This window comes from Myotis myotis, unplaced genomic scaffold, assembly GCF_014108235.1.
Source record: "Myotis myotis isolate mMyoMyo1 unplaced genomic scaffold, mMyoMyo1.p scaffold_m19_p_19, whole genome shotgun sequence".
Taxonomy (NCBI): domain Eukaryota; kingdom Metazoa; phylum Chordata; class Mammalia; order Chiroptera; family Vespertilionidae; genus Myotis; species Myotis myotis.
The window spans coordinates 18,866,029-18,882,743 of record NW_023416323.1 but is presented as its reverse complement, the minus strand read 5'-3'; the positions used below and the strand labels follow the sequence as shown (position 1 = coordinate 18,882,743).

The following is a 16,715-nucleotide window of genomic DNA, read 5'->3' as shown; positions in this document are numbered from 1 at the left end:
GAAGTGTTTCAGAGGCAATTGCGTCTTGGAAGTGTGGTTTGCCAAATTTTCATCCAAAGCATATGCTTTTGTTTTCTTTTTTAACTAGCAGTTCAAATGTAGAGAAGGTGACATTTTAGCACAAGTGATAGAACATGTATGTGAGGGGGATTGTTGTTTTACTTGCGTTTTATTTTTAGATTCAACTTTTTAAATAAGAATAACAAGTAGCAGGAAAGAAAGCCTATTTAAAAAAGTGTGTTCTCAGCCCTGACTGGGTAGCTCAATTGGTTAGAGCATCATCCTGATACGCCAAGGTTGTGAGTTCAACACCTGGTCAGTTCACATACAAGAATCAACCAATGAATGCATACATAAGTGGAACACAAATTGTGTTTTTCTCTCTCTCTTCTAAAATCTATCAATAAATTTTAAAAAAATGTGTTCTGTGGAGATGGCTCCTCAGCTCCTACAGGGCAAGGTCAAAGGCAAGGTCAGATCCCAGACTTACTCTTAAAACCATGCAGTGGCTTCTCATGGTCCTCAGGATTCAGAACAGTCCTAGGTAGATCGCCGCTCCTCTCCTTCCAGCCTCTTCTAGAGCATCTGGAGCCTCACTCTCTCTGCTTCAGCCCTTCTGGTCCTTGGCCATCTTCTGCCCCTGTGCCTTCTCACATGCTGTTCTCGAGTCCTGAAATCTTCCTCCTCATTTCCCTTTACCTGGATGAATTCCACTTGGTTTTCAGGTCTTTGCTCAATTGTCATTTCTTCCAGAAGCAGTGGTCTTCTATGAGTGGCCCAAGGAGTTGACAAGAGAAAAATTCTGAGATGTTCTAAATTAAGTTACAGCAGCTGGAGAGTGAGAGAGAGAGAAGTTGTTAGCCAGCTAAGACCTGTGAGCCACTTAACAAAAGACTGCTCAAATTCCTGAATGTATGATGGAGCTTTGAATCAACCTTCAGGTGTCTATCCAACCACTGGGCCACTGCATGCTGTAGATACATGGACATTCGGGGCTGTTGCCTATAACCAAGCAAAAGAAATCAATAGTTCTTCCTTATAGGCTGTGCACCTATCATAGAATTGCCCCCGCTTCACCTTTTCCTGCCCCTCTTATCTGCAGCCAATGTAAATGACTGCAAAACTGCTTACATCTTTCTTCCCCAAAACATAATGTATAAAAGTGCCCATCCATCAGCTCCAGGACAGTGGACATGCTGCTCTCTCATCCAGTGCTGTGCTGGTGGTGTAGGCTTCATCCCGGGAACCTGGGCCTTTCCTGGATGGCATATGGTCCAACAAACCCTTTGTTTCAGAAAAGCATTCAGTTGCGAAAGTTTTGTTCTGTTTCACGGGAAGAATTTTCTAAACAATTTTTTATAGATTCAGTTACTTCACAAAGCATTGAGCACCTTTAGATAAAAGAACCCAAACTGCCTATGGCAGTTGTACTGTTATACAAGCTATTTCTATTTTGAGGAGGAAATCAAAATGCAATCCTGGACATACTGTTTCCTCATTATGAATACCAATGTGGAGCAAATATATTGAACCAGGCACTGTGCTAGGCCCATTACCTGGATTTTCTTAATTCTTACAATACCCCTACATTTACTTAATAATTTTTATTTAATAACTAGAGGCCTGGTGCATGAAAATTCATGCACTGGAGGGGGGTCCCTCAGCCTGGTCTGCCCCCTCTCAAAGTCCGGGAGCCCTCAGAGGCAGGAGGCCACCCAGCGATCAGGGGAAGGCAACGCTCCATCACACTTCTGCTGCTGCCACTGCCAGTAGTGCAAGCCTCAGTCAGTTATCTGAGCCTCGGGAGGCCCTGGACGGCTGGGCAGCCGCCATCCGAGGCTTGCCTGTGCCTCAGACTGGCCCTGGGGACTGGGGGGTCTCCAGAGGCAGGCACCCCAGCGGGGCTGAGGGGACTGGGTGCCACCATCTTGTGGCTGTGGGCACCGCCATCTTTGAGGGTGTGGCAGTCCATTAGCATAATCCCTCCTTATTGGCTGTGGGCGCCACCATCTTTGCTACAGCACGAGGGTCAATTAGCATATTCCCTTTTTATTAGATAGGATATGCCTGCTATATGCCTGGCCTTGTGCTAGGGGCCAAGGGACACAGCAGCAAAGCAGAAAGACTTGGTTTCTGCCCTCCTGGGGCTGGTAGCCTGTGCCAGACATGGATAAACTAATGACTCTGAATGGCTGTGTAATCAGAAGCTGAGATAAGGGATGCAAAGGGCAGGATGCAGGCAATCCCCATAGCAAAAGAGACTGAAGGCCTCTAAAAATGTTGCTTGAGCTGATATTAGAAGGATGGTGGGGGCCAATCAGGCACCAGAGGAGGGATGAAGAGGGGCATTAAGGTGAAAAGTCCACAGCTAAACATTTACAACCTGAGAATCTTGAAGCGCTCCTGTAGCAGAAACAGAGCCAGAAGACAATGAGGGCATCTGAGGTCATAGATGGCATGGTGAGCCCAGCCTGCTTGCTCCCGCGCCCTGACAACATTGGAGGCGTCATCTTTTGAGTAGGGGAAACAAATGTGGCATTAGCGAGGGAAAGAGGATGTTTTAAAAGATTTCCAGCTGCTGGAAAGAGAACTTCTAGAATCGCCCTCAAATTGCAAACTCCTGGCCCTAGCCCAGTGGCTTGGTTGGTTGAGCATCATCCAGGATGTTAAAAAGGTTGTGGGATCCATTCCAGGGCAAATACCTAGTTTTCCAGTTCCAGCCCTGATGTTCTCTCTCCTCTTCCTCTCTCTCAAATATCAATAAAAAAATATCCTCAGGTGGGGATTAATAAATAAGTAAAGTTTTCAAACTCCTGGATGAACCTGTCTTTTCTCCACTGACTAATTTGGACAAAGGAATTTCTTTTCCACCCTAAATATACGTAACAGATATGACTGTCATATCCATTACATTGGGAATTGATTACTTCCTCAGTGTTAATCATTCAGATGCTTTGCTGTAGGACCTTCCATTGCCAAAGCTCTTATTTTCAGATTGGCCATTCTGAAAGTCCCTGATAGATGACTTATTGGAGAAATTGTTTCTGATCTCACTGATGATCATGCTGCAGGCGTTCTGGGGGGTGCGGGGACCTGAGGACCCACAACCCACTGTGGGTTCTTGCACGAAACTATTCAAATGTGAGCCTAGGGTTTAAAGTGAAAGTGAGTTTATTAGTGGAGCAGTGAGACAGACCGTGGGCTACTCCACAGACAGAGCACCCCTCCTTTAATGAAATGGGTTTCCTTTATTGAGGTTCATTTATTTGGGGGGTAAGCTATTTAAAAAGGGGAAGGAATACTTAAAATCTCCCAAAGCTCTCTTGGCCATGTTGTGTTCTTAGATGAGTTTCTGTTTCCTATCATGGCAGCATGGGGTGTGTAGTTTAGCATGCTAATGTATTGCAATGAGTGTATAATGAGGCTAGGGGTTACCATTAGGTGAAATTAGTCACTATGTTGTATCCAGCTGATCTCTGCTGGTTTTAAGCCATAAATCCAGCAGGGGTTGGTCTTATGTTCTTGTTGACAGTTCCTGTAGCTTTTATCAATTGAAACTATTCATCATATACCCAATCTCAGTCACTTGTAGAAAAGCAGGCCTGTATGGGGAAGAGTGGCTTGCACCCATTTTCTCCAGTTGCATACCAGCAGCCCTTGACAGGCATGTGTGGCACAATATATAATAGCAGGCTAGTTCCTCCACCCTATAGATCCACCAGCCATCATCTTTCCCTGCCCCGCCTTTTACCTTAGCTCCGTAACACCTGCTTTCATACTATGAGATGATGTGCGGGACTGACAGTTTCCACATCATCCTATTTTATTTTCAGCACAACCCTGTCCAGTACACCTACATATAGCAGATGACTCAGCTTGGCTGACATTTGGCCTCCAGAATATTGGGAAAATGGGCAGTTGGAAATGAAGCAGCTTAGTATCTTGGCTCTCCAACCTCCTAAATTTGCTGCTGAAAACTGGGTGTTTGTTAACTGTTTCTTCCTTAAGCAGGCAAACTTCAGCCCCAGGAAGTAATAAAGCGAACTTTAAATCTCACCTCAGTCCCAGCAAAACTGGCTGAACTGTGCATTTGATTGTAGACAAGGTTTGAACTGAGTGGCACAGAACCCTCCGCTTAGCAGCTTCCAGCACAATGAGCTCAGCTCTAAGAATGGAATAAGTTGGAGATTGATTTCTGCAGTCCCATTCATTTGCAGGCAATTATGCTTTCGCTCTGCAGTATAGGTAGTAGCTGCCCCTTTTAGCCAGCGACTGATTGAGATTCGCTACCTACCGCTGCCATGTTAGAGTTGTGATTCCCCAGGTTCACTTCAGTAACCAGGGCTACGGAACTGCCCAGGCGCAGACATCACTGTAAAGGTGATCACTAGCAGCAGCTTAGAGCAGAGGTTCTGGGCTCACAGGTGCCTGGGCTCCCATCTCTCTGTTAAGAGCTAAATGACTTTGGATAAGTCCTTTATATCTTTGAACTTCAGGGAAACAGGCATGACGGTTCCACCTGCCAGTGGTTGAATGGATTAGGTGAGATAATGTTACGATGTGCCTCGACAATGCCTAATACATAATAACTAGTCAATAAATGGCAGTATTTCTTTTTATATATTTTTTTAATTTTTTGAAATTCTTTATTGATTAAAGCATTACATATGTCTCCTCCCCCCCCCCCCCCATTGACCTCTCCCTGGCCACTCCCACCCCCCAGCACATGCCCTCACCCCCTTAGTGTCTGTGTCCATTGGTTATGCTTATATGCACACATACAAGTCCTTTGGGCAGTATTTCTTATGGCAGACTCAATGAGTCCGGGACCAGGATGCCAAGTAAATCTTAGGAGCAGAAAGATGAGAAAGAAATAGGCTGTGGCCTTGGGACTTGAGTCTGGAACACAAGCTTCAAACTCTTCAAAAGACTAATTCTCAGGATCCTTCATCTGGACATGGAATTCAACACAAAGCATCACACCTTTGTGTGAAACCAATAGAGGCCCCCAACTGCCTGGGCAGCACATCTGACCTTCTTACCGTGACCTACTGGACTGTCCACAATTGGGCCTGGTCTGCTGCTTGAGTCTCATCTGGCGCTGCCCTCTCTTAGCTCTGGTTTCAGCCAAAGGAATGCATCCAGTTTCTGCAATGCTTTGCCTTGTGAAAATATCTCCTCTTAGCACGTAATTTTGCCCCAAAGTTATAAAAGTATGAGAGAGAACAAATGCAGAGGCTTGTGATTCTTTATAAAGTGCTTGCTATTTTCCCCTCTCATTCATCACCTGATACAAAGACAGAAGCTAGGAGGGCAGAGGGAGCGGGAGGAAGACATACTGGTTCTCTGGCCACTCTTGCCAGTTTGAATTTGGTTCATAAAGACCCCCTGATGGGTGGCAAGACAGGTCCAAGCTGCTGTCTGCTGGTGTCTACTGTGAAGAGAGCAGGGTTGTTCCTCTCAAATCTCACTGCTTTCCGGGAGTGGCCAGCTCTAAGCCTTCCACTGGGTGTGGTGGGAGTGAGCAGTGGCAGCCAAAGCATGGGGTGTGGTCTCAGCCATAGGACGCCAATCTGTGCCCTTTACTTCTGGGGCCGTTGCCCATTGAGTCTCAACTCTGGGCACTTCGCCTGGATGTGTGTCATAAATGGTTCCTATGAACAAACCTTGTGACTCTGAGGTCTGTGTGACGGCTTACTGGGGAAGGTCTTGGCAGTCATGCCTGTGAGGGAGAGAGGGCAGCAGGATGGGCAGGGGAGGAGGTTGACTGGGGTAATTGACTGCAGTGACAACAGAGGTCTCAGCCACCCAGGAAAGCAGGACTCTGGATGCCCCATGAGTGTGGTCCCACCTTTCCACACCCCTCCCCAGTCACTGGGTGTCAGCTGCATCCCTTTCTGCTTCATGATCTTCATCAACTATGAAATAGAGCCGGAGTCCATAGAAAATACTGTGGAAACAAACTGCAATTCCCTTTAATGAAATGTCCAGAGAGGGCAAATGTGTGCAGGCAGAAAGTAGGTTCGTGGTTGCCAGCAGCTGGGGCTCAGCACTTGAAAGAAACTGCATATGGGTCCGAGGTCTCTCTTGAGGATGATGCAAATGGTCTGAAATTAGTTTCTGGTGAAGATTGCATAATTCTGTCAGTTCCTTGATAAGCATTGTGATACCCACTTAAGATGGGTGAATTTAATGTTACTTAAATTATACCTAAATATGCATTTAAAATATTGTGGGGAGTAAAGAGGATAGAGGGACTTAGACAGGAAAGGTAGACCCCAACTTTCCTTTCTTTGCCAAAATCAAATGGTCAGATTTGCACTGTAGGAAAGAACCTCAGTGCCCTCTGAAGACAGGGTTGGGAAAAGGACGAAGCCCAACAAGTAAGCATGTCCTCACTTTTGCCTTAAGGCTATTCTCCACACAGCAGCCAGCGTGATATAAAAATTTTATTTTAAGTGAGCTCATGTCATTCCTCAGCTTAAAACCCTCCCATGACACCTCCTGCCCAGGTAAATGCCAGAGTCCAGTTTGTGGTCTCCACAGCTGTCCTGCCAGCATCTGAATTCCTTTTCTAGGCCCCTGGCCTGTCTCCCTTCTCCCCCTCCTCACACTCAGCCCCTGAGCTCCTGCAGCTCACACATGCCAGGTTGTGATTCTGCTGTGTGGGAGTCCTTCCTCCCCACACCCACATGACTCCAGGCTCCTTCATCCTCTAAGGCTCCCCTTCTAGGGGGCCCTTTTCCTGGCCTCCTGCCTGTCTGTTAGCATACACTCCTCTGGGCACATTCAGCCTCTCCTTGTTTGTTTATTCTCCTGGGCCATGTGTTACTCTCTCTGTTCACTGTCTTCTCCTCCTTCTAGAATGTGAGCTCCATGCGGGCAGGGGATGTGTCTTTGTTGTGCACTATCCCAGAGGCCTAGAATTACTCCGGGGCAGGGAGGAAGGGTTCTGCAGGTAGTTTTTGAAGAAATTAAGGAATGGATGGATGGATATTAACCCATTCTTTCATTCTTTCTGCCTTCCTCCTTCCCTTGAGCCCCATCCTCTCCTCCCAACCTCCACCCCTCCCCTGTCCCTCACAGTTACAAGGGGCTCCCCTTTATTTCTGACGTGCTCTTTAGGACTGTGTGATATGATGCTCCCCAGGCATTATTAACCTTGCTTTTAATGCACTGCCAACTTCTCCCAAAATTGAGAAATAGGAAAGAAAGCAAATGAGATTGTAAACCCAGATACATTACAACAGAAAGATGAAGTCCCTTGTAGCCTACTGGAGACAATGCTGTTTGCGTGAGGGAGACAATTCTCTTGTAATAAAATCCAGCAGAGTGAGTCTCCCTGAGGACACAGTTCTGCCCACTTGACTTATGCAAGATTGGATGAGGCTGCTGAGGCTGTTCCAGGTTCAAAGCCGCTGATGAATCCCTGTTCAGTGATTGCAGGGTGTAGGGAGTGCCCCATGGAGGCACGGGGACAGTTACTCACTCTCTATGAATAGTGTGTGTGTGTGTGTGTGTGTGTGTGTGTGTGTGTGTGTGTTGTGCATGAGTGTTTGTGTTTGGTGAGAGAAAATTTTGATGTCAGTGTGCATGCACCAGGTGATCTGGAAATCTTTAGGTGGCTGCATGTCTCAGTGTGTCTCTAAGGTCTGGCCTTGGCCACCCACAGTGGAATTACTCACTCTTGAAAGGGACCGAGTGGTTCATCTTCATTTCTTCACCCCTGCTGTTCTGGTATTAATAAGACCCATCCTTCACTTTTGTGCTGTTCTTTGGAGAGCACAGACCTCTTCCATGCACAATTTCTCATTTCATTCTGAGAACCAAAAGCAAATGATCCTCCTTTGCAGATGAGAGATTCCCCCCAAACCTCTGAATGTCCTCCCCAAGGAAAGCAGATCCCATCCTTCTTTCACGGCGGACTGTGAGGCTGATCCACTCCCTTCCCAACTCCTTCAGGCATCCATCTCCATTCCGTGTCTTCATTCTCCCTGCGCTATAGTTCCTTCCTCTGTCCCCTCCTCCTCAAGCCCACCACCCATCCTGGTCCCCCTTCCACTGATAAACCTCTTCCCATTTATTTCCTTTCCTTCTGAACCAAAGTCCTCACTTCCCATTGGTTCCGCTGACATTCCACCCTTACACACTCTTAATGCTGCTCTTCCCGAAATTGTCAATTATCTTTTCATCATCTTCCCAAAGCCTCTTTAGAGTATTCAGCTTGCTGGAAAGGACATCTGCCTTCTGTGACATGGCCATGAACTCCTTCCTTTTTGAAATTCTCATCTCTTCGTTTTTTGTGTTTTCTCCTTTTTGCCAACTAACCTTTCTGTGGCCTTTGCTGGCCTTTACAAACCCATTGAATGGTTGCATTCCTTCCTTTTCCGTCTTCACATAACCTGGGTGGTGTCAGCTTTTCTGTCACGTCCAGCTTCTCTTGTACATAGATGACTGTGACATTTTCCTCCCTGATTCACCCTCCCTCTAACTGCACTCTTTGTACACCCTCTAGAAATCTCTGTTGGTTGTACAATGACACCTCAAAGTCAACAAGTCTATACAACCTTGAATCTATGCCCAAAACTGCCTTTTTCCCCCCTTTTTGGCCACTATCTTGGTAATGGCAACACCAGAAGGCAGGGAGTCCTAACACAGCCTCTCCTTTACGCTTAAGATCTGGTCTTTTCCTCACCCTGTCTCATCTCCGTCTATAAACTTCTCTTGAATTGCTCACAGTCTTTTTATCACCCCCACTCTGTCTTATCTTTCCTTGAGGTTATGGCCACAGTCTGGTGTGTTCAGAGGCTTCACGCAATGGCTTGACAGATACAAACACACAGAGAGAGTTGAGGAAAACATGGTTATACATACATGTGCCCAGGCTCATGACGCTGCGGCTCCTAAATAGTCCCAGTCCCACAGAAGCATAGGGGTTAAGAACACACAGAAAAACTCATTAGCACAGATCCAAGAAAGGTGGGCACAGCAGCAGATATATAGGTGTACATTTGTCAACAAATGCATAGTTATACACATAAGCCACAAAGACAGAAATTGAGCCACAGACATAGAAACACAGCCATGGACAAATGTTTATTGAGGTCCCTGCCATTGAAAGGTAAAAGGTGAAGAGTTGGGAGAAAAAGGGTGCTCTGGCCCAGCACCCCCATGGTGGGCTCAGAGAGTCCCATGTACGTGCAGGCTCCTCTATAATTGATCACTCTACCTCCCCATCCCCCCTTCCAGAGGCTACTTCCATTCTAAGACTCTGAGCCTCCTTTTTCTATTCTTAGGCTTGTTAGAGCCAGGGGTTGACACAGTTGTGCTTGCTGCCAAGCTTCCGGGATGCTGTGAGCGTCAGAGTGCTTTTCATTATGCCAGATACATTTACACAGATGTTGTCATAATGCACTAAAACCTATATTTGCTCTGTTATAGAGATGAATCATCAATTCCTTACATTTACACAGGATTTTAAATCTTTTCAGTGTTTCTCTGGACATTCTCTCATCCGAGCCTTAGGATGCTATTTATTGTAAATGAGTTTTATATATTGCACGTATTTTACATAATTCCTCTTCTTTTCCCACCCCCTAATAAACCAACAGAACCTTCATAGCTGTTAGATGTCAGTGTTTTATGAATGTAATCCACTCTGTTTTTAATTGTCTGTTCCACACTCTCTATGCTGTTTTTGGCTTGGATGGGTTGGGTTATATACATATTTTTGGATTAGTTGAGTCATTGTTATTATTGCTTTAACCCTTTCTACTCTTTCTTCCCACCATCATTTACACTCTAGTTTTCTGTCTTTGCTTGAATATTTGAACTCATTCATTGAGATTTTGAATATTATTTTTCAATGTTCAATATAGTTTATATAAAATAGTAAAATAGATGGTGTCCAATATGGCATTCTATATTTTCCTACATGTTTTATTTTACATATCTTCTCTGCTAGCTAGGTGAGTTGGAGCAATTAGTATAACCACTCTGTATTTGATATTCTTCATTGGTTTAGGAGGGCTAAGATTTCCTTGGGAAGTTTATGGCAAATATTAGAGCAGTCACATGTAAAGTTAAAGTACCTGGCCCATTACCTGACACACACTTAATACATTGTGACTTCTATAGGAGTGTGTGGTGGTGACTATGGCAGTAGTCAAATTATGATAATGTGGTTAGAACATGGTCCTCACAACTGTCTTATGGGAAAACGCTTAGGAGTATCTCCCTCTCATGGACCCAAGTTTAACCTTGTCATGTGGTTGAACATTCAGGCTGTTTGCCATTTTTGCCCTTTATAAGTAATGTCTCACTAAACATCCTCTTGCATACAGTTTTATTCTTCTTTTCAATTTAACATTTGTATGTATTCCTAGGAGTGAATTTCCAGAGTGAAGGGATATGTGCATTTGTAAGGTTCTCAATAGATAAATAGTGCCAGATTGCTTCCCACCAGAGCACCATCAGTTTACACTTCCAGAAATTCAAGAGAAAGATTATTTATAGAAATTTCCATAGCCTTAGCTGATCTTGTTTTCTGTTTGACTTTTCTCATACAAATTTTTCTTTAAAACTATAATATATGTGTGAATATATGTACGTGTTTGTATATGTGTATACATATATGTGTGTATATATGTTATATATGTGTATACATACACATACTTTTATGGGGCATGTGTCAGTGATGATATTTAAGTATAAGTTGCCACATGATTTTGATAGAAACTGGTTGCTCAAAGTTTGAGATGCTTACTTGTGATGATACATAAGATAATTTTAGCTAGCATGTGGCACTAAATGAAATTGGTTTATATATTGACAGTGATATTCTATTTTCAGTTCCTTTTCAGTCTTCTGATCAGATCAAGGAGAAAGCCTAAGTTTGGTGCCAACAACTCTTTAATACCCTCTAGCCTTTCCTCACCTCCCTTTTAAAAAGAGGGCCTTTTTTTTCCTGGAGTTTCTAACTCAAATTTAATAACATCATTTGGTCTCCAGTATGTTTATTTTTATGTTTTCCTATATTTTATAGAAATCAATACTGGTACTTTATTTAAAATCTTGATAAAAAGGGATTTTTGCACAATTTGGTTAGTTAAAAAGGTGAGTTACGGATGGGGCAGACATCCTGACAGTGGTGTTCCAGTGATTAAAGTTTGGGACATACTGCAGGGGGTGTGCATCACCACAGTCCTCCCATGAGTAATAACAACAACAAGTGGTCCTTGAAAACACATTGACTCCAAGTGTCCATAATGCTTGACAGTTTGGAACTTTGTGATTGCTCCTTCTTCCCTGTTCATTTGGAGTGTAAGGACCTTGCAGGTGGCCCTGAGGAGGGTCACTTTAATATCCAGTGAGTCCTGTGGGCTCATGACCAGCTGAGTAATCTCCTCACTTGGCAGGTAAAGAGCAGAGTGGGAATGCTCAGTACTAAGAGATGTATAAATCAAGACTGGCACTGTGAATAGAATGATTCAGAAAATGGGATTAAATAGCTTAATGATAGTCATTGTGAATCACAATGTCAGGTTTAGTAGAATTCTAAGGATGTACTTGCTAACACTAATGAGGTTTGATGGAATAAAATTAACAGTGTCCAAACAGCTGCATGCCTTCACAACAAAGGAGCCATATCTTAGCAGGCTGATACATCCTCTCCCTGGGGTCAATTGATTTTACTTTTTATCTTTTAGGATATATTTAAATTTGCAAGAACGTCTCCTGTCCCAAGACAAAAGAGGTCCATTGTGGTATCTCCCATTTTAATTCCAGAGAATCAGAGACAACCTTTCCCAAGAGATGTTGGCAAGGTAAGTCAGACAAAAGACAAATGACAAAAGCACGTTTTTATTAAGAGATGAGCATACATGAGTCAAACTGATGTCTTGGTGACGAGCTGGAATTGGCCTTAATTACTCTATTATAAAAAGGCAAACTGTTTTTGCCACCAAAAAAAATTGTCAAAAGATTAGTGTTTGCAAAAAAAAAAACAAAACGGTAGTAACAGCTTTGAATGTCATGATCTGATCTGTGTGGTACATAATGATGTTGAAGTTGTGTCGGAAGCATGTCATTGGCTAAGCAACAAAGTAGTTGCTTTTATAGATAATCTCAAGGCAGCCATTCAGGTAAGTTCCATTACTGTATCAGAATGATGATATGTGGTCTTTTAATTTAGATCCTAGTTTTCAAATGTGTTGTTCCAGGAGCAGCATTGGGTCAGCTTTCTAAAAACTAAGATCAAAGGAACCAGATCATAGAAACTAAATCATACTAATCAGATCCAGAACACACTGTTGCAAAAATTAAAACCACAACTTTCCCAAGAGGAAACAGTCACTGTAAAATCGACAAAAATACTGGTGCTGCCTGGTCAACACATTCTTCCCCCACAGAAGCATCATCATGGAGAATCAAATTTCAACCATTTTGTTTTTTGTTTTTTTGGTGAACTTGAAATTTGAACAATAGTGCTTAGTTGAATGAATCATCTCAGTGACTCAGTGACTGTGGCTATTGGACTATTTATTCATTCATTAAATAAGTAAGGAGCACCTTTATATGCTGGACACCAAGATTGGGGATTGGTAAGCATAGGTTTGAGCAAGCATTACAGTCCCCTTGTGATGGAGCTTGTATTCCAGTGAGGAGACAGACAGTTTAATGAGTCAATATATAAGCATGAAGATTGCAGAGGAGAACAGGTGCTGTGAAAGCAGAAGCGGGGTGATATGAAAAAGCAAATGGCAAGATCAGGGAGTAGAGGGAGGAAGGGATCTTTACACAGACTCTGCACTGTTAAAGTCTGGTTGGAGTTACTGACATGTGAGTGCAAATTGGAAGAATAGAAAGGAACAGCCAAGGGAAGATCTTGATAAACTGCATTCTTGTCAGAGAGCTCTGCATGTCAAAAGGCCTGGAGATGGGATAGAATGGGGTGTATTTTAGGAGCAAATGCCTGGTTGGCTACAATGCAATGAGCAAAGAAGAGAGTGGTAAGAATTGAAGTCCTTGCCAAAACCGGTTTGGCTCAGTGGATAGAGCGTCGGCCTGCGGACTGAAAGGTCCCAGGTTCGATTCCGGTCAAGGGCATGTACCTGGGTTGCGGGCACATCCCCGATGGGGGATGTGCAGGAGGCGGCTGATCGGTGTTTCTCTCTCATCGATGTTTCTGACTCTCTATCTCTCTCCCTTCCTCTCTGTAAAAAATTAATAAAAATATATTAAAAAAAAAAAAGAATTGAAGTCCTGGAGGCCAAGGTGAGAGGTAGAGATTTCATCATGCATGCAGCAAGAAACACCGAAGGTCTTCATGTGTGTGTGTATGTGTGTGTGTGTGTGTGTGTGTGTGTGTGTGTGTATTTTAAAAGAACCTTCTGGCTCCCCTGTAGGAAATGATTTGTTAGGGGCCCAATTGAGTGGTAGGAAAGAGTGCATACATAGAGATGAGCTAAGAAGAGGGTTTTATGGTGATCTGGAGGAGATGTGAGGGTGATTTAGACTACTAGAAATCTACTTTTATTAGAAACTAGAGGCCTGGTGCATGAATTCATGCAAGGGTGGGGTCCCTTGGCCTGACCAGTGATCAGAACCAATTGGGGCCTTCTCACCCAGTGTCTCACCCAGTCTCGATCCAGCAAGCCAGCTGGGGGGAGGGACTGCGGGAGGTTGGCTGGCCCAGGAGGTTGGCTGTGGGAGCACACTGACCACCAAGGGGCAGCTCCTGTGTTGAGCATCTTCCCCCTGGTGGTCAGTGTGTGTCATAGCTACTGGCCAGTCGTCTGGTCGTAAAGGTCACTTGGGCTTTTATATATATACTAGAGGCCCGGTGCACAAAAATTTGTGCACTCGGGGGGAGGGGGGTCCCTCAGCCCGGCCTGTGCGCTCTCGCAGTCTGGGACCCCTCGGGAGATAACGACCTGGTGGCTTAGGCCTGCTCCCAGGTGGCAGAGGGCAGGCCCAATCCCTAGGTGCAGCCCCTGGTCGGGCTCCGATTGGGGAGTTAGGGCGCCGCCCCCTGTCATGCACAGAGCAGGGCAGATCGGGAGGTTGCGATGCTACCCTCAGTCACGCTCAGGGTAGGGCCGATTGGGGGGTTGGGGCACCATCCCCTGTCACACTCAAGGCAGGGTCGATGGGGAGGTTGCGGCGCCACCCTCTGTCACACACAGAGCAGGGCCAATCAGGGGGTTGGGGCTCCGTACCCTGTCATGCACAGAGCAGGGCCCATCAGGGGGGTTGGGGCTCCGTACCCTGTCATGCACAGAGCAGGACCAATCAGGGGGTTGGGGCGCTGCCCCCTGTCACACACAGAGCAGGGCCCATCAGGGGGTTGGGACGCCGCACCCTGTCACACACAGAGCCGCAGGGCGATCAGGGGGTTGAGGAGCTCCCCCCTATCAGGCACAGAGCAGGGCCGATCAGGGGGTTGGGACGCCGCACCCTTTCACACACAGAGCCGCAGGGCGATCAGGGGGTTGAGGAGCTCCCCCCTATCAGGCACAGAGCAGGGCCGATCAGGGGGTTGGGACGCCGCACCCTGTCACACACAGAACCTCAGGGCGATCATGGGGTTTGGGCGCTGCCCTCTGTCACACTGATCCCGGTGCCAGGAGGCCTTGTGGCTCCGCTGATCCCAGTGCTGGGAAGCATATTACCCTTTTACTATATAGGATAGAGGCCTGGTGCACGGGTGGGGGCCGACTGGTTTGCCCTGAAGGGTGTCCTGGATCAGGGTGGGGATCCCCGCTGGGGTGCCTGGCCAGCCTGGGTAAGGGGATGTTGGCTGTTTGCAGCTGGTCACACCCCCTTCAGGGTGGCGGTCCCCACTGGGGTGCCTGGCCAGTCTGGGTGAGGGGCTGAGGGCTGTTTTCAGGCTGGCGGGTGACTGAAGCTCCCAACTGCTCCTTTTTTTCTTTTTTTTTTTATTCTGGGCCAGCTTTAGCTCTGGCTCCAGCTCTGAGGCCTCTGCTGCTGAAAGCAGGTATCTGGTTTATTTGGGTTCTATAATCGAAACACTGTATCAACTCCAGCTCTGAGATCCCGGCTGGCTGAAAGCAGGTTTCTGGGGTTTTGTTTAGCTTCTATATTTGTAACAATGTTTCAAACTGCAATGTCAGAGGCCAGCAAGGCAGGCGGGGAACGTTGGTTTCCTCTGTCACTGAAGCAAGCAAGCCTCATGTTAGCTTCAAGCTGCCTGGCTGCCGGCCGCCATCTTGGCTGGCAGTTTATTTGCATATCTCACTGATTAGCCAATGGGAAGGGTAGCGGACGTACGGCTAATTACCATGTTTCTCTTTTATTAGATAGGATATATATATATATATATATATATATATAGATAGATAGATAGATTAGAAGCATTGATTATCCAGTGTCCTCATAATCACCATATTTATAATTAATCTACCACTGTGCTAAGTGTCTTTCCTTTTTTAAGAAAACTTTTCCAGGTGTACAGGATATGATGTAAAGGGAAGCCAAGCTGCTCTGAGTGGACAGGGTGGGGATGATGAGCCCTGCCCCTTCGGTCAGTCCTAATTACTATGATGGCTTGTGTAATTTTCCCTGAAGCCAAGAATGGCAATTGCTAAGGGACCAGAATCCTCAAGTCTGCAAGGCTATGCCCCTAAACAATTTCAAAGACACAAGTTGTGTTCTTGTTCTTTAAGCCTGGTGCAGTTAAAATACAGATGCCAGTCTTTGCCCTCAGAAATTGATTCTGTTCGCTAAGGGCTGAGGACCAAGCATCAGTATGTTTAAAAGATCTCATGTAATGCTGATGTACAGCCAAGACTGAGAACCACTGATCTAAACTGGTCCTATTTCAGGTATGAAACAGCAGCATCCGCATCACTTGGTCACTTACTAGAAATGCATATGCTTGGGTCCCACCTCAGAACCACTGAGCCAGAAACTATTGGAATGAGGCCAGGAATCTTTTTGTGCATGCCTTTCAGGTGATTCTGCTGCAATCTCAAGTTTATGGAGGTCTGATCTAAAATATGTTCTCCTCTCCTGTCTATCACTAATATATATATACATATATATATGTGTGTGTATATATATATATATATATATATATATATATATATACATATACATATATACATATATATATATATATATATATATATATATATATATATATATATACTTTCAGTATGGGAATTTCAGTCTTATTAATTAAGTTAAAACAAGGGTGATCATACATCTCAGTTGCTTGGAAAATTGGTTGTTCTGGCATAATTGTTTTTTTAAAACAGAATATGGTTATATTTAATGCACAAGTTTGATACAACCAAAAAGTAAAACACCAGAGTAAAATCGTAACAAAAAACATGGTATTTCATTTGCAATGCATGAGAAATGATTAACATCTTTAGTCATAAACAAGCTCTTAAAATCCAGTGACACTATAATAATGGCATAATTATTATTAGCACACCTTTTCTCTTAAACATGTCTAAATATGGTCATTAAGTTGTGATCATTCTAAAGTTTCCCACACATTCATCCCCCTGACTGTATTTGGATAATTTTTATAAGCCTCTTTCCTTGAGATACATAATGGGTCAATAAATGTACAGCTAACTAGAGACATTCTTCTGCATTGTTCCTGCAAATTTGTTTCCAAGCTGAGGATTCATCTCTCCTTAGTGCTTTATGTACTGCCCACATGGGCTCTTAACCTGGATTCT

General features: G+C 44.8%; 1 protein-coding gene across 1 annotated transcript in view; it reads left to right on the top strand.

The window, feature by feature from the left end:
- The window catches only part of CDH13 (cadherin 13), a 1,028,720-nt gene that overhangs the window by 421,893 nt on the left and 590,112 nt on the right, over nucleotides 1-16,715 (top strand). Inside the window, exon 4 of the mRNA XM_036346357.1 lies at nucleotides 11,709-11,825. Within this exon, the coding sequence (XP_036202250.1) occupies nucleotides 11,709-11,825 (117 nt within the window). The remainder of the gene's footprint in view (nucleotides 1-11,708; nucleotides 11,826-16,715) is intronic.